This window comes from Taeniopygia guttata, chromosome 9 (genome assembly GCF_048771995.1).
Source record: "Taeniopygia guttata chromosome 9, bTaeGut7.mat, whole genome shotgun sequence".
Lineage (NCBI taxonomy): Eukaryota > Metazoa > Chordata > Aves > Passeriformes > Estrildidae > Taeniopygia > Taeniopygia guttata.
The window spans coordinates 5,419,657-5,440,617 of NC_133034.1; the positions used below are offsets into that span (position 1 = coordinate 5,419,657).

Here is a 20,961-nt window from a genome sequence, read left to right on the forward strand (position 1 = left end):
CTAAACCCCGCACTCTGTCACCGCCCCCGAGCCCTCTGCCCTGCACCCCGCCGTACCCCAACCCCTCCCTCTGGCCTGAACCCACCACCCCACTCCCTTTCGACCCCTTTGCCCTGGAAACCACCACAGCCCAGCACCCCCAGCCCTTCAGGAGTTCCTTCAGGGAGGAGAAAACCGTTTTGCTCAGGAACCAAAGATAAGAAATACACCTTTATATATTTATCTACATAATTACTTAATACAATTAAAACAAACACACAAACATGATCAATAATATCGATAATAATTTTTTTACAATGCTTTTTTTTTTTGAAAACAAGTGTGTGAACCCTTCCCAAGCCAGATCCAACCATCCATCACTGCGTGTGATCCCATTGTCGGAGAGGCTCCAGGAGATGCCGAGCCGGTGCCAGCCACTCCAGCCACGAGCTGTGCACGTTCTCTGCCCACTAGCAAATGGCTCCTGCAGCCCCTGGGGCTCTGCTGAAGGGTGTCCTCAGGTCACCAGGAGCTGGTGTCACCACCTGCCCGCAGGTTAAGTGACATTTTTCTCTCTCCTTTTGAGAATAAAAAGCATAATCCTTGTGGAAGCACATCGAGGACATGACTGGAGACAGAAATAAGGTAGAATAGTCCTGGCTGGGTGGGTGACAAGTGGCCTTGTGCTCTTGGAACGGAGCATTGTGTCCAGGGCCAGGTGTCCCTTCCTGCGCTGGGGGGTGAAGGGCAGGAATCTGAATTCCTCAGATTTTAAGGCAATTAAGGACACTTAAACCACCGCTCCTCCTGCTGCTCCATCCCACTGCCAGTCTTCCCTGGCATACGGAGATGGATGGAGTAGGAATAGCGGTGACGGGTGCTCAATGCCATGCCTACAGCAAAAATAGATGTGGTTGGGCTGAGATGATGCAAAGCCAGAAGAATCCTTCTCCTCCGATTTCTCTGGCTTTGCTTTCAGTGCAGCTCCTGCCTGGCTGTCATTTGTCACCGGTGCTTGCGGCTCCTCCATCCCCAGCACATTTTTTGGGGTGATTTTAGGCTGAAATTGGTGGATAAAGTCCTTTTCAAAGATCTTGTTCAGGTCATTCCTGCTTCCTCAGGGTCGAGCTATCAACAGGAATGGGGCAGGAAGCTGCTGGTTCATTGTGAGAGGTCACTGCTACTGGGAAGCAGTGGGAGAAACACAAGGTTTTGGGATTAATTAGTGTCCATGGGATGCAATACTCATTTACTACTCCTCAAATCAGCCCTCTGCTGGAAATGGATGTAACAGAGGAGTCTCCTGCAGTTACCTGCATGAGCTCATCCCTCCTGCCCGATTTTTGGCTTTGCATAAAGAGCTCAACAAACTTCTGCAGATGCTTTCCCAACCCTGTGGAGCTGATGTTTCCCAGTTTTGGTGATCTGTCCTAGTCCAGATGTGATGTTCAAAGGAAGTCTGTGCTTTGGGGAGGAAGATTTCAGAGCTCTGGTACGAAATAGCTGGAGAGGCAGCAACCAGATGGAAAAAAGGTCCTAAAAGTGGTGCAAGATCCAGCAGGAAAGGGAAAGCATCTTCCAAGGGCAGCCTTGTAGGCAAGATTATTCCTTCCTAGAAAGTGATGCTGGCATGGAATGAGTCTGGAATGCAGCAGCAAGACTGATAAAATGAGCAAAAGGCCACGAGAGGTTGAAGGAGGGTTTGTTTAGTCTGGAAAAGGACAGGATAACCCGCTGTGTGTGAAGGGCTGCCTTGAAAAAGCAGTACAAACTAGGAAAAAACTGGAGTGTTTGGTCAATTGGACGGAGGAAGAGGAGGAGATGCCGTTCCTCAGCTGGAGGTTTTGGGAGGAGGTTGGGCAAACATCTGGGACTACCAAATCCATGCTGGGGCTTCCTCAGTCTCCTGCCAGCTCAGGAGAAAGAGTCTGGCCTACAACTCCATTTTATCCCAAACCTTTGGTAAGCCTGTCTCAGAGCAGGCAGGTTGGGATCCACGAGGTTTCATCACCCTGTTCTGGCAGACTGGTCTTACTGGGGCTTGCACTCAGAGCACTCACTGGAACACCCACGATGGGATTTCTCCTTGGATTGGATCCCACATCCCCAGAGGGTGTTGGGAACAGGACAGAGAAAGGACAGCAGGGGGAGGGAGGATCCTGCCCGGAGCCAGCAGGGATGTGGTGCCTCCAAGTCACCCAGGAGGAACCCATGTCACCTCTCTGCCGTGCAAGTTTTCCCTGAAGCCTTAAGGGTATTTTTCACTATTCATCACACAGAGAATCTCAGGAGAGCTTCATCCTACCCATGCACTGCTGGGATTGGGAACAAGGTGGGAATGCAGCTGCTCATTGCTCCATGGGGGACACCCCTGGCTGCAGAGACTGCACAGTGCCAAAACAAAGCCTCAAGTAAACCCTATCCTAAAAATGAACACGTTTCCTTAACAAAAGGACTTGGTTTGCTGTCCTCTGTTCTCCCAAGCTTGTGGCAGAGATGACTCTGTGCACAGTGGGATTGGAACATGCTGCCAGAGCAGCTCCCACCTGTCCCTCACCACTGTGAGCAAGCCACCAGGCAGCTCCAGGCTGGGCCGATCCCAAATTTCCCTCATATGGTGGTGACGAACTGTCTGAAATGTGGTTTTTGGCTTTTAGAAACCTCCCAGCTGGAAAATGGTGCAGCTGCTATGGACATGAGGAAAGAGCATGAAGGACTGCCACAAAAGCAACCCACCTTGGGAGATAGGAGGAGAAGGAAGAAGAGCTGAGAAAATAATTCACAATTTGGTTGGAAACTGCATCCATGCTTTTCAATCATTTTGCTCATGCTTTGCTGGGACATGAGTGAAAATCTACTCACTACTCAGTGGATTTCAGAAGTTTCCAAGTCTGCAACAGTCGGGAATGCCAAGGTGGAGGCACTGGCATGGCTGGGTAATTAGTGTCTGTGTTAATTACAGCTGCACTGGGGCTGAGCATGAGTGAGACATTAATGATGGGAATGGTGGACAGGCACCAGTAGCTCCTTCCCAATGAGCTCCAAGTTTTGCTGACCCTCCCGAGGTGGTGTCAAAGGTATGGAGCACAAGCCAGCTGCCAGAGATGGGCACTAAAGAAGGTCCTGTGTAGCTACACACCTCCTATCCAAGCAGGAAAATGAAAGGATCAGCTTCTCCCAGCTTCAAAGCTGCTCTACTGGGATGGGTGCACCTGCCTTGTGTGTGATCAATCTGCTGGAGCTGGGATGTGAACCCAAAAGAAATTGCTTGAACCCAAATGAAGGAGCTGCAAGGAAAAATGGGGATTTTTAGGAGCTCATGGAATTCCATGAGGAGCAGAGAGCTACTGCACTTGTGCAAGAGGCACCTGAATACTGAACCCATGACTGCCCTGTTACTGCACAAGTCCCTCAAGCTCCACAATCCCTCCAGGGCCCCTCCTCGTGCCCAGGGAAAGCCAGGAGATGCCACTGGGACAGCGACATCCCCTGGATAGGGAGAGGCTCAAACTGACCCAGAGGAAATTCCACCTGCACGTGTGGGGAGAGGACAGCGGCACAAACAGCTCCTGGTTTCCTTTTTTCCCTCCATGCGCTTCCAAGGTTTTTATTTGTCCTCTGCTGACAGGAAAGCAGGTCTGGAAAGGGCAGAGCCTGCCACATCCAGCCAGCAGATGTTGTTCCAGCAGATTCCTCACTGTGCTGGTGGGATCCATGCTGGGGGTCAGGGTAGGCTCCCCCCTCCCATGGTTAATTCCTGCCTCACTGCTGGCAGAGCTCCAGGCCAGCCAGCTGTGGGTTCCACCACACCACATCCCACAGCTGCCTGTCAGCCCTGCCACAGGGCAGCACTACACCCTGGGAGCATCGGAGTCTGGACTGAGAGCCCCTGGAATGATTCAGCAGCAGAAGTGCTGCACAACAGGCTCCCCTTCCCAGGGCAGCTACTCCCCCAACCCCAGGAACAGTTCAACATGGATTATGGGGTGCACCTCAGCAAGCTGCTGCTCACAGACAACACCCATTTCCTCTGGCACCCTTAGTGGAATTTTCATGTGGCTCTGAGTGTTACCAGCATCCCTGGTCCTCACAACGACCTTGAGGAGCTGGGGAAGGGAAAGGAGCCCCAGGAGAGGCTGAGGAAGCTGGAAAGTGGCTCAGCCTGGAGAAAAGGAGGCTCAGCGGGAACCTTGTGGCTCTGCACAACTCCTGACAGGAGGGGACAGCTGGGAGGGATGGGGCTCTGCTCCCAGGGAACAGGGAGAGGACAAGGGGAAACAGGCTAAAACTGGGCCAGGGGAGGTTCAAGTTGGACATCAGGAGGGATTTCTTCATGGAAATGGTGGTCAGGCACTGGAAGGAGCTGCTGAGGGACGTGGTGGAGTCCCCACCCCCGCAGGGATTTAAAACCCTGTGGATGTGGCTCTTGGGGATATGGCTAAATGGTGGCATTGGCAGTGCTGGGGAATGGTTGGAGTCCATCTTAGAGGGCTTTCCAAACTAAATGATTCCACAATGCACTACAGCCTTGCAATGCTCACAGCAAGCACGGACTGACCTGGCACAGGGATTTGGGACACTGAGCACAGGAGCCATGTGACACATCGCAAAAAATGTGTCACCAGGAACAGCCAACTCAGCCCTGAATGGACTATTACTGCTCACACAATTTCAAGTAATTACTGCCATGGTCCTGTTGTCCACCCCGGAGAATAAACCCAGGGAAGTTTTAACAAATACCTGGATAATCTGTAAATCCCTAAGACACCTGGTGTGCTGCTGCTGGCCACCTCCTGTGCAGGCAGTTGAAGCAGGTGGGGCCTGCTCCCTCAGTCTCTTCCTTGGCATGATGGCACACAATTCCTTAAACTTTGTTCCCTACATCCATAGAAATCATTGGTTTTGAGTCCAGAAATTTCTGTTATTTCCACAAAACCCCACATTCTCACCACAAACCAATGTGAAAAGCTCCTCCAACACAAGATTAAAAAATAACTGGCTCACAGATCCAAATGTACAAATTCACTATGTGATATGACAGCTACACATGAAGTGTTGGCCCAAAAGTTTTACATACGAGAGGCAACAGCTGAACACTCAAATGAGGGATTCAGTGCTGATTTCACAAGTGAGAAATGGACTTGAGAAGCACCTCAGGTGCAATTTACTTTTGGGACACCAAGAGATTGGTTTTTCCTGGAAGGAGGGTATGGCACTTGCCCTGGGATTACCTCAGTGCTTTTGTTTTCTTGGCAAAAAGAAGTAGGAAAAGAAAAAACAAACGTCTTTTTATTTTATTTTCTTGCTTTCGGAAAGCATTTTACACAGGTTTGGATCTTGGGAATAACTTGGAATCAGTAGAAAAAACTAACTGAATAGTTTTGTCTTTACAATAGAAACCTTTCAGGAGTCAAAATGGAGACTAAAAAAATACATGCAAAACATACTCCTTTCAAAACACAACCGAAAACAAAGCACCAAACTACACAAATATGCAGAATGAAACAGCATCGAACACCACAGAAGTTGTCTTCATAAAAGGTGTAAAAGTCACCTAATTCACTAGGCACTGTCACTTGGTTAAACAGAACAGACAATAAAAAAATATTGTCCACAAACTTGCAATTTCAACTCAAAGGCTGTAGCTAGAAATTCCTCTATGTGTCATGCTTTAATAGCGACCTGAAAGACAAAAACCCGACAGTCAGATTTCATGGATTGAAAAATTTCTGGCTAAATCCACTGCCTCTCCTCAAACCTGCATCAGATCTGAGCCCCATGTCCTAGAGGTACCAAACTCCCAAACTCCTGTTAACAGAGTTCTGGAGGAAGAAATAGGATCTCTGACTCAAAACAAGGGCTGCTACCTCACTTGGTTTTTCCTATTTGCCCTGTCCTCAAGGTTTCTCAGTGAAGCATTACAGGAACTGTGGCTCAATAAAATATCCACACCAAAGTCAATCTTAGTGGACACAGAAGCTCCAAAGAAGTTCAAGGAATTGGAAATTTACTTTTGAGACGTGAATTGTGACTGGGCTAGGCCGGCCCAGGGAAGGTGAGGTTGGACAGGCCTTGGAGCAACCTGGTCTATGGAAGGTGTCCCTGCCCATGGCAGGGGGTGGAATGGGATGAGCTTTAAGATCCCTCCCAACCCAAAGCACTCCATGAGCCCATGACTACTTACGAGGTGAGTAGGACCGGGATCTGGACCGGGATCTGTAGCCCCCTCGGCTGTAGTAGGGGGATGGTGACCTCCTCCTGTGACAGGGGCGACACAAACAATCCCTTTGTTAAAACCTGCACAGGTGAGTGGCAGCAGCTTTATGTGGGTAGCTCTAGCCCCATCCTGGTCTCAGGAATTGACTTGGGAAAGCTCACAAGCATGGGAGACCTGATCAACACGTCTACTGGGTAACAAAGGAAGGATCTGAATTCTCTTGTTACCAGTATTATTTTTGACTAACACAACAAATACAAGCTCTTGCACTCACAATCTGCTTTCATGTGAATTTAGTCTGAAGCCAGGCGCATCCCACACAAGCAGGGTAAGCCAAATCCACCTTCACTTTTAATCTGAATTACTTGTTCAAGGTGAAGCTGTCCTTGACTTACAGTCAGTGCTACAGCCAGGCACCCCCAAACCTCTCCAATCCAATCCAGGCACTCCCAAGTTTTGTGTTTGCTTGCCTAGTTCCACTAATTCAGCACACACCTGTAAAACTGGTCTCTGTCCTGAACAGCTCTCCAGCCTCCTCCACCGCCACCACCTCCTCCTCTGTGAAAACAAAAGCAAATGACTTTCAGGAATTTAAAAAATAAAAAGTTCACTGTACAAACCCCCACATCGAGTAAGAAAATGACGTGAAGAAAAGACAACATTAGTTCCTACACTGGGTGAAGCTGAATTACTTCATTTAACATTGATTTTTAAACACCTACTAGAGGAAAACCTTTTTACTTATTATTTTCAAGTAGCAAGATCAACTCACTATCCCGAGGAAAAACATTGATTCTAAGGTGGAGGCAGGGAAAACCCTCCTATCCTGACATTTTAACACTTTAGAGTCACATTTAAACAATAACTGTGATGTAACTTCTTATGGAGAACAAAACCAGCACCTTATAGCATTAGTATTGAGTGGCTGGACTTTGGCCTCCTCAGATTCAGATCAGCAAAGCTTTACCAGGAGACTAAACCAAGTTTCAAGTCTTCCCCAGTTGTTTTTGGGGGACTGCTTTTTTTAAAGGTTAATCCATTATTTGCAGACACCTTTTCGGGCAAAATTAAGCCTCCCACTGCAGCATGGAGGAACTGAAGTTTTAACAGGACAATTCCCATCTGACACTGCATTTTCCTTAGGGCATTATTTTCACAGAGGGCAGGGAATGCAATGGAATTTTTAGGGCGGGGTAAGCAATGCTCCACTGCATCTTGAACAATTCCAACTTTTCCTTCCTCAGGGAAGCCCTCATAACATAGCTACACTTCTCTCTTCCTCAACCAACCCATGTCTGTAGGAGGGGCAAGTAGCAGACCATGACATTTTTCAAGTAGCCACACACAAGTCATTTGTGGCCCCATATCCATTCACAGAATCCCAGAATGGTTTGGGTTGGAAGGGACCTTAAGCACCATCCAGGAGCACATCCCGGGCACAGGCAGGGATACTTCCTACTACAGCAGGTCACTCTCACTGGCTCTCTCCAATCACAACTTCTAGTAACATCCACAAACCCTACCAGAATGAAAAGGCACCACTTAAGCACTTAAGGCTTGGGCCCATACCCTAACTTTAACACAGAATTCTGCAATTGCAGGAATGTTTGGTAATGCAGACAGAGACAATTAACTCATATCTTTGTGTTCAACTTAACAGTGTCCCAGAAATTTTAAGGATTTTGCAGGGGACAAGGGTTTTGCTGGAAAATGCAGTAAACCAATTTCTCTGCCACCAAAACCAACTGCACCCTAACCACGATTACACACACATCCAAGCTGACAAGGAGTGTTAAAAAAGCCTTTAAATGCAGATGTCCAATACACAACAAGTCATGCTCCAATCCCCAATTCCTTATTTTTGGCAACATTTGAGGTGTCATAATTATGAGCAGGAGATACTGGGGACCACTGAAACTTCCCACTTTTCATCTACTACACTGTGCTAATGTAAGCTGACACTATAATACCAACTCAAATATTAATCTGCACCATTTCAGTGCTAACAGAGGAACCAACTAAAGATTCTAAAATGAAAATGCAAAGAACACACTTTGTTTTTCAAAACTCAGTGTGGATTCAGAAAACATTTTGGACTAAGCCAGACCACAGGTTCAACACCATCAAGTATTTCTCAATCCAACCAATTTAATTTGTACCGAGGATTTTGGTGGAGATTTCACAGAAGATTCCAGAATGACAGTGGGGGCAAAAACATTCTGGAATAGTTATGCAGGATGAACTGCCTAATGCTTGCACAGGCAGATGAGAAAACAGAGTTCAGAAAGCAGCAAAATATTCCAAATATGCTCACCTGTACGACCTGCTGTAATAGTCACGGTCATCGTAGCCTCTGTCATAGCCTCTGTCGTAGTAATCTCGTCGCCGTGAGCTGCCACTGCAAGGAGTGAAGGAAACTGCATTTACTAAGATACAAAACCCTACCTTTGTCTGCAGTCTGGTAAATTCACACTATTTAAACTAGATTCTATTATTATGTCACATCCTTACAGCTGGAAGACTGCGAGCACTCCTGTTTTCCCACCAGTGCACGTGGGAACAGAACTACTTGAACAATTGCTTTTTCAATGCTTGAGCTTTCAGTTGTTTTCCTCAACCTTTATAAACCTCAACCTTTTGGTATCACAAGCACATGAAGAACTGCATTCTGAGACAAGTCTTCATCCCCTTGTAACTCTGAAAAAGCATCTGTTCAGTCAACTTTCTGACTAAAAAAAAAAAAAAAATCAGAAACCTATAGTCTCAACACAACATCACCATAACCATCAGTAAGCTGAAAGTCTTGGGAATGAACAAGGGAATGACCTGGGAAAACAACTGACACTGCTGGCAACTTGAAGTCAAAAGTGCAGTGTGTGAACTCAGCAAACTGCTAATCCCTAATGTTAACTGAGCCACCCAGCTCCTTGACCATTATTTGTTCATTCACTCTTTAAAACCTAAGCTTGCAAAGGACATGAATATTTGAAGGTACACAGGAAAACTACACAAAATAGTTTAGAAATTGTCAAAATGTCTTCCTGTTGACACAAGCATTATTACTGATGCTCATGTCTAGTGTTTTCAGTACAGCAAAGCAGCTGTGAACAAGGAAACACAACTTGTGCATTAATGCATAAGCCCAAGGAATCAGGAAAACCACTCAGAATCAGGTGTCTCAGAGGAGAAACAGGAGTTTTTACAAAACAATGAATTCTATCCTCTACTGGTTGGGGGGAAAACCCAACCAAAACCACGGACAAAACTTACTAAGTGGGTCTTCCCATATAGATTCCAGGGGTAGGTGTGTGAGGTCTTTTTGTTATGGAGAAGTCTACCCGGATCCTTCTTCCATCCAGCTCCATTCCATTGGCACGTTCCTTTGCCTAAGGAATGACAGAAGAGCATTAGCTGTAGGTATGTGGACTTTAGCAACAACACTAATTTCTAACCACTGCTTTAAGTGTTAAAATATCCTAAAAACCAGCCCAGTTTGGAGGCAGGTCTGAGTGTCACATCTTACAGTGAATGTACTCTGTAAGACACTCTAGGCCAGCTGGACTTAAGTGCCAGTAACCACTGAAAATGTGACTTCTGTGGCATTAAAATCCTGAATGGAAACATCACTGGGCAATTGTTTCAGTGCCTCTGACATGACTAAGAGCAATCTTTGAACATGCTGATGCAGAGAGATGTAACAACTCCACCATACAACATAACACATTTACAGGTCAAAAGAACATCACTAAGGTATTTAAATACATCCTTCAAACTACCATAACCTTGAATATAGTATCAGAGTTACAAATAAAAAGTAAATCAAACTTTGGTTCTTTTTTGTCTGCCAAATAGCAAGACCTACATATCAAGCTCCAACCCAAAATGGAAGACTTCATACCAGATGTGGAAAGGACTGGAGATTTTCTGGAGTGGAGTTTATGCAGAACATAAGCCTTGCTCCAGCCCATGAAGGCCAGCTTTACAAGGACTGGTATGAGTGTAGGATTCTCTGCTTGGGTGACCACAGCATTCCCAATTCATTCTGCAGCACTAATAAACTAAATTCCATGATTACGAGATTCTAAGTATTTTTCAGGCTATGAGTTTCCCCTGGCTACACCCTGTGACAGAACACACACCCCAGGAGCCCAGAGCCCAGCAAACATGGCCCACGCTGTGTACCCCAACCTACTTCCTTGGCATCCTCGACGTTCTCGAAGTAGACGAAGGCGAACCCTCGGGAGCGCCGCGACTGCTGGTCGTACACGATGGAAACGTCTGCAATGGGCCCATACTTGGAGAAAACCTCTCGCAGATCTCGTTCTGTAGTGTACAGACTCAGCCCAAACACTCCGAGACAACAGTTTGGATCAGGATTTGCCTAAAGGAAAGGACACAGACACTAAAATCAACTTGGGTTTATTTGCAGTGCAATGTATTTCTCAAATTGTGACCGTCAGGGCTTCAAGAACAACAACAAAAGTGTGGCTGAGATTTGGGTCACCTGCTAAGAGACAGTAATACATTAAACCTAGAGGAGCAGAAGCCTTTCACAAATCCCCTTCGTGTTTCTCAGGGCACAAAGACTGATTCCAGGAAGCATCCAGGACCATGACTCATCCCTCACACACGTACCCTGTTCCCAATGTGACGTCTCCGAGTAGACATGGGGGAATGGCTGTGACTGTGCCGCCGCCGGTAGTCCCGACTGTATGACCTGCTTCTGGATCTCCTGTGGGAGCGGGAACGGGAGCGTGACCTGGTGTAGTGTCTGCGGGAACTCCTCCTCGATCTAGACCTGAGGGAAAGAAGAGAAAGGTACAGTGCTGGGCTTGTTGGGGTGTTTAACATATCAAAAATCCATCAGTCACAAAAAGCTCACACAAATAACTGTTTTCCAAAATCCCGCAGTACCACACGCCTCAGCTATAATTCATTTATTCACTACTCTCAAGGACTGTAAGCTAAATCTATATTATCAGATTGCTGCAGATAGTCTCAGGGCATTCCTGCTGCAGCCCAGGAACTTCACTTGATCAGTCAGCTCTTCCTTCCACAAAGCTACCTGAGTGTAACACGCTAGTGCTTAGAATATTCAGTGTTTAGGTTAAAACAGGTAGGGTGGCTTTCTTTTCACATGTATCAGACAAAGGAACAGTAAATATGCTTTAACACAAAGCCTGCACCACATAAGGGGGGCACTCTTTCAGTGCTGCCTTGGACAACACTGAAAAAGCAAATGCCCCCAAAACAGAGCTGAACACAATCTGAAGAAATCAATCCTGAGCTGGCTCATTTACCTGCTGGTATTTCAGCAGTTATTTAGCACTGTTTGTCCATGAATATTTCAAGGTTTATGCTCTTAAGTGCGTTTATGCAAAGGTGCAACTGCTCACTAATTCTTTTTCCCCAAAAATATTTTCTTACATCATGAGCTCTGTGGACATGAGGGCCTAAAACACTTCAATTCCTTCTCCCAAAGCCTCAGCCTTCCCAACACAGCCAATCCTAGAGGAGAAGCTGGGCACTCACACGGGGCATGGCTGCACTGAATAACTCCACACCACTCCAAAAAAAAACCCCTCAAGGCTAAGAAGTGCAATAAACAGTGTAACAGTCAAGGGATCTGAGTCACAAATTGCTGATTTTCAGGCTCTTGTGTCTTTAATGTCCCCTTCCTCTTAATTCCACAGCAGCATCACCCCATTGGTGTGAGGGAAGCTCTGAACCCTAACTGCTTTTACTCCTGAGCATTTAACAGCTTCTTCCACGCTTTCTCACCAAATGTCACCAGGCAGCCAAACTGTTCAATCTACCTCCTCAAAAAACACCTCCAACCTCATCAGGAGTGAGCCAGAGAAGCTCAACTTAAAATGCATATTCATGTCCAGGAGAAATTAATTCACCATGTCCCATTACAGCACTTCTCACTATGCATTTATACAGAAAACATTATTTTTGGCAACAAAAGGAAAAAAAAAAAAAAAAAAAAAAAAAAAAGGAGAGAGAACTCCCTGAAGTTGGGAAAACAGTAAAAGAGAGAAATATTAAAAAAAAAAAAAAAGCAGCTCCACACATGCACACAGCCACATTTCAGCCACTGATATAGGAAAAAAAATTAAGGCAAAGACAGAAGTGATATTTCAGATACCAGAATGGTATCAGCTAAATATAGGAGCTACAAACATCAGAAGTAGATTTTTAAAATCAAGTATATCCACACCCCAGCTGATAAAAACACCAGGACACAGGTTGGTTCCCAAATCAAAGTTTAATTTATAAAGCTGGTAACTCAAAAATACATTTGCAACAGAAACTACCACAAAACATAGAAGTTATCACAGGGTTATTTCTCTAAGAAAAGCCAGAGTTCAAAGATCTGCCCATGACCACATCCCAACGTGTGACACCACTGAACAGAGATTAAAGTATATTGTTTCTAAATATGTGCCTCGACACAATTCTGTCCAAATCTACTAATCAACACTAACTCTGTCACGTAATGCCATTATTTCCAGCCATAGGCATCTTCAAGACAGCTGTTAAATGCTCAGGAAGCCATGGAAGTTATAAACTTCTACTTTTGGGTCATCAGAAAGTAGAAAGCCAGTTGCCAGGGTATTATTTAAACACTGTTTATTGCAAAAGTAATATTTGCCAGGTCTCTCATAAATCTACATCTTACATTTGCTTCTTCAGAACTGTGTACCACTGATGACTGTATTTTTACTCAGTATTGTGGTTATCTGCAAGTGGGAAATGTTTAAAGGAGTATGGAATCCCTACAGCCAGGAGAAAGAATATGCTGGGAAGGTGTCCTGACTTTGTTGTTTTAATATTAAAAGGCTTCCCAAAGGTGTTTTGCAGCTTCCCTCCCCCAAGGTTTTTGAATCCCAACTGGATAAAGTCTTGACAGCAGGGTCAGAGCCCAGAGCAGGATCTGGGACAGGGCCCTTCCTGAGCTGCTCCATCATCTTTCACTGCTGGCACCCGCACAGGTCACGCCAGTTCCACATCTGCTAATGGTACTACTCTAACAAGTACTTATTTATTTTATTCAACACATTTCTTCTTACACTACAAGGACTGCCAGGTGCATGATATGACACTTGTGACTGTGCCTGAATTAAACAAAAAACCCTCATTCTTCTGCTGTCACAGGTTCCCAATTACATTCCTTCTCACAAAAGCCTTTGTTTGATCTTGCAAGATTTAACACACTATTTGATTATGTTTTCAACCCTGGGTGATTGCTGACAGCACAGTGTCTTCCTCCAGCCTGCCCCCAGGCTTTGGCAATTCATTGCTTGTTCACATAAAAAATGTGCTGTGAACAGCTCACCTGAAAACCACACTACTGCAACTTCACTTTTTCTAGGGTGAATGTCTACAAATGAGTAAAGAAATGATCAACACATTAATTTCTGTAGTCAGCAGTCAACCATCTACTCTTTTAAGAGGAATTCTGACCTTGCACACAGCTTGTTTGGCAGGTGAGTATCAGGAAAGGTAATACAGGGCAACAAGCACGTGGATGTTTGTGCTACCACGTAACAAATACAATAAGCAAGCTCTCCACAACTCTTCTGGAGAGCTTGCAGAGCTGTCTAATATTCAAAACTTCCTATCCTGTCAATTTTCAAGTTAAATCAATGTAGTTAAAATGTCAGACTGTGAAACTCACATTTATCTCTACTCCTTCTTTTCACTACCTACCGGAACATCACTGCTTCCAGTGAAGAAACATAATACACGAATGTAGCTTAAAATGGGAAATCTGCTGATGCACCAAACTCTGTTAATGCACAAAAAACCTAAACCCTGGAGTTCCTATACTCCACACTCAGACACCAGTCACCATTCCAAGAGATAAAAGGCAGACACTGCCAAAGTCTATCAGCAAGGATACAACGCTACATAACTGATTTAACTGTTGGAAGAAGCAGCAAAAATATCTGAAGTTCTATAATTTGGCTTTCCCAATACTGAAACCACACACGCCCCTTTGTATTTATCCACAGAAGATCCACTAACTCTGGAAACAGAACTGGCTAAGCTGGGCCATCTCTGACAATCATCTGACTTGTGAGGAGGAGGAAGAGGTAAAAGAAGCAAACTCACCTGGATTCAGACCTGGATCTAGATTTTGACCTGGAGCGCCTGGAATCCTCCTTAGAGCGAGATCTTGCAGGGGTGTGCCTCCCCGACTTGCCAGACCCATGAGCACTTCCGCTTCTGGAAGCAGAACGGGATTCCTGCACGCAGATATTGAAAGCCTAATTTGTACACAATTCCTTGTTCACCTAGGGGCTGTAAACAAGCTCCAGTGAAATAAATGGTAAATATTCATAGCTATGTGTCCGGGCAGTTGGCATTAGCACTGCCTAGATTTTTAAGGAGGTTTTTTTCCCTGGTAGACACTTCTTTACCCTGCATGTACTTTTGCTATTAAACAGATAATGCATGCATGTTTAGCAAAATATACAGGGACACATAAACAGACTAGTAATTACTTAGCGTAGTGCTTTCAGATTCCAGATTACTTCTTATCTTAACTTCATTTTTATTCCTTTTCTTCATTCTTCCGTTTCAAATTCTGACTTCTTTCATCTTCCCCACTTCACACAAATTGCTCAATATTCTACAAGTGGGACTTCTGGTCTGATAATTAGCATGCATTCACTTTCTTTTTTTTCAAATTTCAGCTTCACTTATTCCTGAGCTTCAAATAATTCTCATTTATAAAACTTGTCAAATGGCGACTTCCGCATTTTCCTTCTTCAACATTAACCTTAATAGAAAAAGAACAGGATGAAGAATATTTAAGAACTCCAGGATAAAATCTAGTGCCAAAACTGAAACTAGAAAAAAAAAGTGTTGTGGACTTTTACTATAAATGCAGTTCAAGAATTTAATCTACCAAAGCCCTACGATTTTATCAACAGGTTCAGTCAACTCAGTTTAACTTAGCTCTAAGTAGCTGAATTTGCTATTTATGCCTGTATTTAACAGCAAGTGCAACTGGATCAACTGAGTACCTATTAAGGAATTGTAGCATTAGCAAGCTCAAAATAATTTGCACTATCAGCCACACACTGAGACAAAATCACCGAGGAGTGACTCCAGTGAGGTCCTGCTGCGGCCACTGATGCTGTGCTTGGGAATGCAGAAAGCACAGCACAGTTGGTCCTTCCACGAACTCCAATTATCTCAACTTTGGGCCCCTCCTGCAGTTTGGCAGCCCTGGTGTGAAGGTTTAGGAGCACACACCCCAGATGCCTGCACAAGTGGGATTACATGTGCAGGCTTCGTATTTCCACAGAAATCTGCATTCCCCACTGACCAGAACTGCACCTGAGCCCCACACTCCAAACTGCTCTGGACTAACACCCCACCTGCTCTGTTATTTACTGGCTACTTCCTCTGGCAGTGACATGACCTAATTAGCAGTTTCAACTTATGTATTTTTATTTTTAATTCAGTATAATGCTTGGCTTGAGTCATATGCCTTAAACACTTGAACACACTAGTAGCAGAAAGTATTCTTCATTTCAAAATATTAGAGAAAATTTAAAATTCAGCAGAATTATACTTTCTTCTAAAAACATATACTTATTTCTAAGATCCTAAATGTAGTGTAAATTCTGATGAAGAAAGGTCATTAATGACACTGGGTACCAGATTTTTTTTTAAAATCCCCTATTTTATCTAACATCTCTTAAACCTGAACACTAACTTAATGGGAATCCTGTACTAAGCATTCAGAAATTCATCTGCTAACCCAAAATCTACATGCTTCAACCACTTCTATGAAATTTCACAGAAAAGTTACCTGTTTACAACTCCCTACCATACAGGAGAAAAGAAACATGATGTAGAGGACAAAGCATGTTTGCAATTAAGCCCAAGAGCAACAGAAATAGCACAAAGTTGGCCAAGGCCCTGTTCTTCATACAGGTGTTTAAAGTTTTGCTCTAAACTACACCTTCCCCATGTACTAACACTGCAAAGGGCAGGGGGAATATTTATAAGCAATTTAAGTTACAATTAACTAATTTAACCTAAATTCATTACTACCTTCCAAAGAAAACACTCCACAGAAATTAGTTCTGAGTTAATATATTAATTTTTCCATAAGAAGTCTTAGCTCTTTAACAAAGCAAGATTGAAGAAGGACTAAAAGCCAAACTAAGGCTGCTTTTCACCTGAGGAAAAATACTTCAATTCACAAAAGATAATCTGGGCTAAACAGAAGGAGCTGTGTCCAAGCACAGGTGGAGACCAGAAAGAAAAGGAGAAATGCAGGATCAGAGGGAAGCAATTGGGAGGATTTTGCCCACAAACACACACCAAACTCTTTTTCAAAACTCTTAAAAGTCAAAAAGCTTTGAAGAAATGAGTAGAGAACAGGAAAGTCTTCATATATTTGGTACATTTTCCAGGCAATATTGGCTCATTATGTTAAGGTTGATATGGAATCTGGACACTGAGGAGCTGAGCAGAAACTTGGGAAGAAAATGTCTTAAAGACAACTATCTACCAAAATCAAAACAATGTAACAGCTGGCCCATTTTCATCCAAGTCCTTTGAATTTGACATTTCCCAATCATTAAAAACACACTTTTTTCCCAGATCATCCTTCAATCCACCACATTTTACAGGATTATTGCACTTCTTTATTCCAGCCTTAAAGGAATTCAATGCACCCCACCTGCTCTGGATATCATCAGGACTGGTAATAACCCCCAAAATTACCATGCTGCCCCTTTTCCACCCAAAGCCCAGGAAATCCTCCCTATCCAAAATTCCAAGTGCCAGGGGCCTGCAGCACCTCAAATTTATTTTACACCCTTGAGGGTTCACATCAGTAATTCCCACAGCTTGTTTCTCCCATCTTTTTTTGTTGTTCTTTGTACTTTGTTTTCCTACTCTTTGCTCCTTCACTCTGTGAATTTAAAGTTAGTGAAAAATGCTCATGTGTGCTCCTGGCATGACAAGGGAAGAGGAAGAAACATCCTTCTTTACCCTGCTGGTCACCAGATCAGACTGGTATTCACTAAACAATAACCATCCCCCCCCCAACTTTAAGTTTGTCAAGTCTGAATTTAACCTCCCTCCCCACATCCCTTGGTCTTTATCAACAGTTCTTCCCCTTCCAGGCACTTCTGGAATTCACATGGAATCACTGAAGTCCAGGCTTGTGGATTCCAAATGGTTCATTCCAGACCTTGAGCACATTCAAACCAAGTGCTGGGATGATTTGAACAGCTCTAGGCACATTCAGAAAGAGCCTTACAGCCATGTACTCTGAGCAGGGAATGTCCCAAAGCAGGATTGTTTGGGGGGCAGTCAGCAGGAAAGGCTTCCATGGACAGAAGCATCTGCAAAGCATGGCCACAGTTCTTTGCACTTCTGAGATCCAGGTTTTCCTCACAGGGATGGAAGTTACAGATTGCAATCAGTAATGTAAGATACAGAGAAATAGAAGTATTAAGGTTTTATAATCATGTATTCCTATGAAGCTATGTATTTCCACTTCTTTTTCCTAAGCAAAACTGCAGCCTCATATGACATTATCAGATCTGCAGCCTCTTTATTCAACGTATCTGTGCTGACTGCACATTCCTCAACCTCTCCCTTATGGAAGTTGCCTCCCTTCCCCTGAGGGACACGGGATCACTGCTGGGGATTCACTGTAGAGAAAGCAGAACCATCCCTTTCCACAGGTTTCCAAACTCCACAGAAAGAACACAGTGTGTTCTGAAAAATCAGGCCACAACTTCCTCCCACCACCTCTGCCACTGGCTCTGTGGGCTCCTCCAGTGCCCAAGCTTCAAGGAAATTAATCCACCAGCAAAAGCCAAATTATCTTCTGACAGGTTTGGGCACTGAAGGAGCTCCCCAAGAGGTTCCATCAAGTGCCAGCTGCTGAGGGAAGAACACAGGGCATGGTCCATCCCTGTGGTGGCACTGAGTGATCAGCTCATCTCTAACTTCAAACTGCTTCCTCAGACCTCCTTCTCACACAATTTAGTAATAAAAATCACTCGTTCTTGAAAATACATGTATGAAATACTTGTAAGTAATTTGCAAACTGAGCTTTCATACATTAAAAAAACACAAACAAACAAAAGCCCCCACCCTGACTTGCATACTGAGCAGCTTCTGACCCCATACCAGAGCCATCACTATCACAATTAACTAATTCACAGCGTAGGATTCATCAATTTGCCCTTGAACTCATCTTTTTCCAGCCCCTCCATGCCTGAATCCCATATGCTTCTGTGAGAACCATTTCAGTGAAAACAAAATTAAGCTGTAAAACTACAGCACTGCAGCATAACAACAGCATCTCAAGGATAATCCAGTATTTAAGTATTGGAAGTATTTAATAATTTACAGTTTCTTCAGCCAAAAAGTTTCTAGAGTTCATCCCCCTATGGAGCATAAGCCGTAACAGAGAATTCAAGTGGGGATTTTTTTCTTATTTCTCCTTCCCCTTTTAAAAAACACCATAATCCAAAGCAAATTCGTGCTGCTGCTTAAACAAGTCCCAATCCTGGCAAAAGCACCCAGAACTTCTTCATCCCAAAAGCTGCCATGAGGGCTCAATCAAGTCAGGCTGCAAACCAATGCAACTGGAGTAAAACAAGATCCAGCTGACTGAATTCCCAGACCTGACTGGCTTAAAACACCACCACGGGAGAGAGCAGGAGCACAATTCCTGCTGGCAGCCTGCACTTGGGACAGTTTAAGACAGTTGCAATCATGTTCCAGATTATTTATCCAAACTAACTCAACTCTGCAGAGACTCCAGCTTGGAAAAGCACAAAAGCCATTGACTCAGTAAAACCTAAGCATTAAGTAAGCAAAAAGCCCCATAAATAACATTAGCAAGAGCAGAAGGAAAACCAATCCCTGCTCCAGTCTAGAATAGTAGGTGTGCAGCTCTATGGTTTCACCTTTACGAACACATCCATTTCAAACAACTTACCTATTTAAAGGTCACAAAAGTTCAGACATAACTCATTCTAGGCACTGGCAAAGACTGTCTATAAATGCTTTAATACATTTTTTATATTAAAAATACAACACAGCAGTAGACAACAGTTTCTGCCCCAGTACTCTGCACGATTGTTTCACATAAAAAGACTTTACAATAGAAACTTTATTATTTCCACTCTTTCTGACTGAAAAGATAATACAGGTTATCCTGGCAAAATTTATTAAGACTACATTGGCTTCCAGTCCGACCTGCACAATAATTAAAGCATCTTTAAAGAAACTAACACACAGATAATTCACCCTGAGCAAAAATTATCCCCTCACTAAAAAAACCTTCAGAGTGAATGAAGATACCAATGAAAACACAGGCGCTGGCACAAGCCCGTTCCTTAATCCCTTTCACCATTCATTCCCATTTTTAGCCCCCTGGAGACCAATTCTTTGTAATCTTACCTACCTTGAAGTAGAAACACTCACATATTACGGCTCCTTGTAATGCATTATTAAGATAAAACCATATTCTAAGAAAGATACTGCTCAGAATGGCTACGTTTACTAATATTTATTGCCCCCTCCAGTTTAAAATTTAGGAACTTATCACCTCCACAATTCCCTCCGATGCTGCAGCAAAATATCTGAATTATACTAAAAAAAATCCCCAAAGCACAGTACTGACCCTAAATAAAGACATCAAAGACAAACAAGGCTGATCTAGTAAATAAAAAGCAATTACAAATGTGCATCAGAAACGTGAAGCTTAGCAAGTCATCTATTTCGACATTAATAAAATATCATCCCGACTGCGAGATCTTCCCGAAACTAGGAGCCTTGGGAGGCAGCTGCTGCAGGTTTCACAGAGCCAAGGGGTTGCCTCCGATTATCAAGTTTAAATTAGAGGACAGCCGAGACACCGGGACGCCAGGCCCGAGGAGCAGAGTTATTGTTACAGGGGGGTGGGAGCGAAGAGCGGTCTGAATTAGAGAGCAGCCCAAGAGCGGCCTGCGAGGCGGCTCTGGAGGGAGGATGAGAACAGGATCCCAATTCCGCAGGGTGGGACGGAGGGCGCGGGGCCCCTGAGGGCGCGGGGCCGCCATTTTGTCCCTCCCGGGCGCGCGGTCCCAGCCCAAGATGGCGCCGGGCGCCTCACGCGGGGAGCGGCCCCTCCGCCATCGACCGCACCGCTCCCGCGGAGCCTCCGCCGCCCGCGAAAGGGGACACGGGGGCACACGAGGGAACCGGCGCCACCCGAAGGCGATGGAGGGGTGTGTGGGGAGGGAGGGGAGCGGGGGGCCCGGCCGCGCAGCATGCTCGGGCTCCGTGTATTACCCGTTCGCCGTAGTTTTGCTCCCCGCTGTCGCTCATCGTCCCGTCCCGCTGCTCCCACCACCGCCGCCGCCCGAACCGGACACGACCGTCCCCGGCCACAGCGCCGTCCGCGCGGGAAGTGACGAGAGCGCGGGGCCGCGCGCGCGCGCCCGGCGGGACACGCCCCCAAGGGGACGGCCCTGAGCCGGAGGCCGCGCCCCATGGCCACGCCCCTCGCGAGAAAGCCACGCCTCCAAGCTGAGGCCACGCCCAGGGGTTTGAGCGCCTTTTTAAAGGCCACGCCCCTGCTCGGAGGCCGCCCGTGAGGCGAAACCACGCCCCCTCCGAGCCACGCCTCCAATCCCCACGGCCCTCACCGCCCTGCGTGCATGGCCACGCCCCATGACGTCACCCTGAGGCCGAGGCCACGGCCCCGCCCCACGGAGCTCCGCCCC

At 45.2% G+C, this 20,961-nt stretch overlaps 1 protein-coding gene and 1 long non-coding RNA gene across 3 annotated transcripts; both read right to left on the reverse strand.

Moving 5' to 3' along the window:
• Positions 1-5,250: 5,250 nt before the first annotated feature.
• Positions 5,251-20,711, reverse strand: TRA2B (transformer 2 beta homolog). Its single transcript, XM_002195623.7, has 9 exons — positions 20,528-20,711; positions 14,318-14,451; positions 10,832-10,994; positions 10,389-10,577; positions 9,467-9,582; positions 8,511-8,594; positions 6,692-6,754; positions 6,164-6,237; positions 5,251-5,661 (listed from the first exon to the last, which is right to left on the reverse strand). The coding sequence occupies exons 1-9, from the start codon at positions 20,561-20,563 to the stop codon at positions 5,651-5,653; spliced, it is 870 nt and encodes a 289-aa protein (XP_002195659.1). The 5' UTR covers positions 20,564-20,711; the 3' UTR covers positions 5,251-5,650.
• On the reverse strand, positions 14,757-20,071 carry LOC140684686 (uncharacterized). 2 transcript variants are annotated; one of them, XR_012057331.1, is made up of 2 exons: positions 19,935-20,071; positions 14,757-14,987 (listed from the first exon to the last, which is right to left on the reverse strand). It is a non-coding gene; the product is annotated as an uncharacterized lncRNA (long non-coding RNA). The 2 variants fall into 2 exon arrangements; XR_012057332.1 differs by lacking the exon at positions 19,935-20,071 and adding an exon at positions 19,659-19,795.
• Positions 20,712-20,961: the final 250 nt, after the last annotated feature.

Coding starts and splice junctions, on each gene's coding strand:
- TRA2B (XM_002195623.7), bottom strand. CDS start 20,563: ATGAGCGACAGCGGGGAGCAAAACTACGGCGAACGG. Junction 10,995..14,317: donor AGATCCAGGTCTGAATCCAG/GTGAGTTTGCTT, acceptor TCTTTCCCTCAG/GTCTAGATCGAGGAGGAGTT. Junction 9,583..10,388: donor ACGTCGAGGATGCCAAGGAA/GTAGGTTGGGGT, acceptor GTCATTCCTTAG/GCAAAGGAACGTGCCAATGG.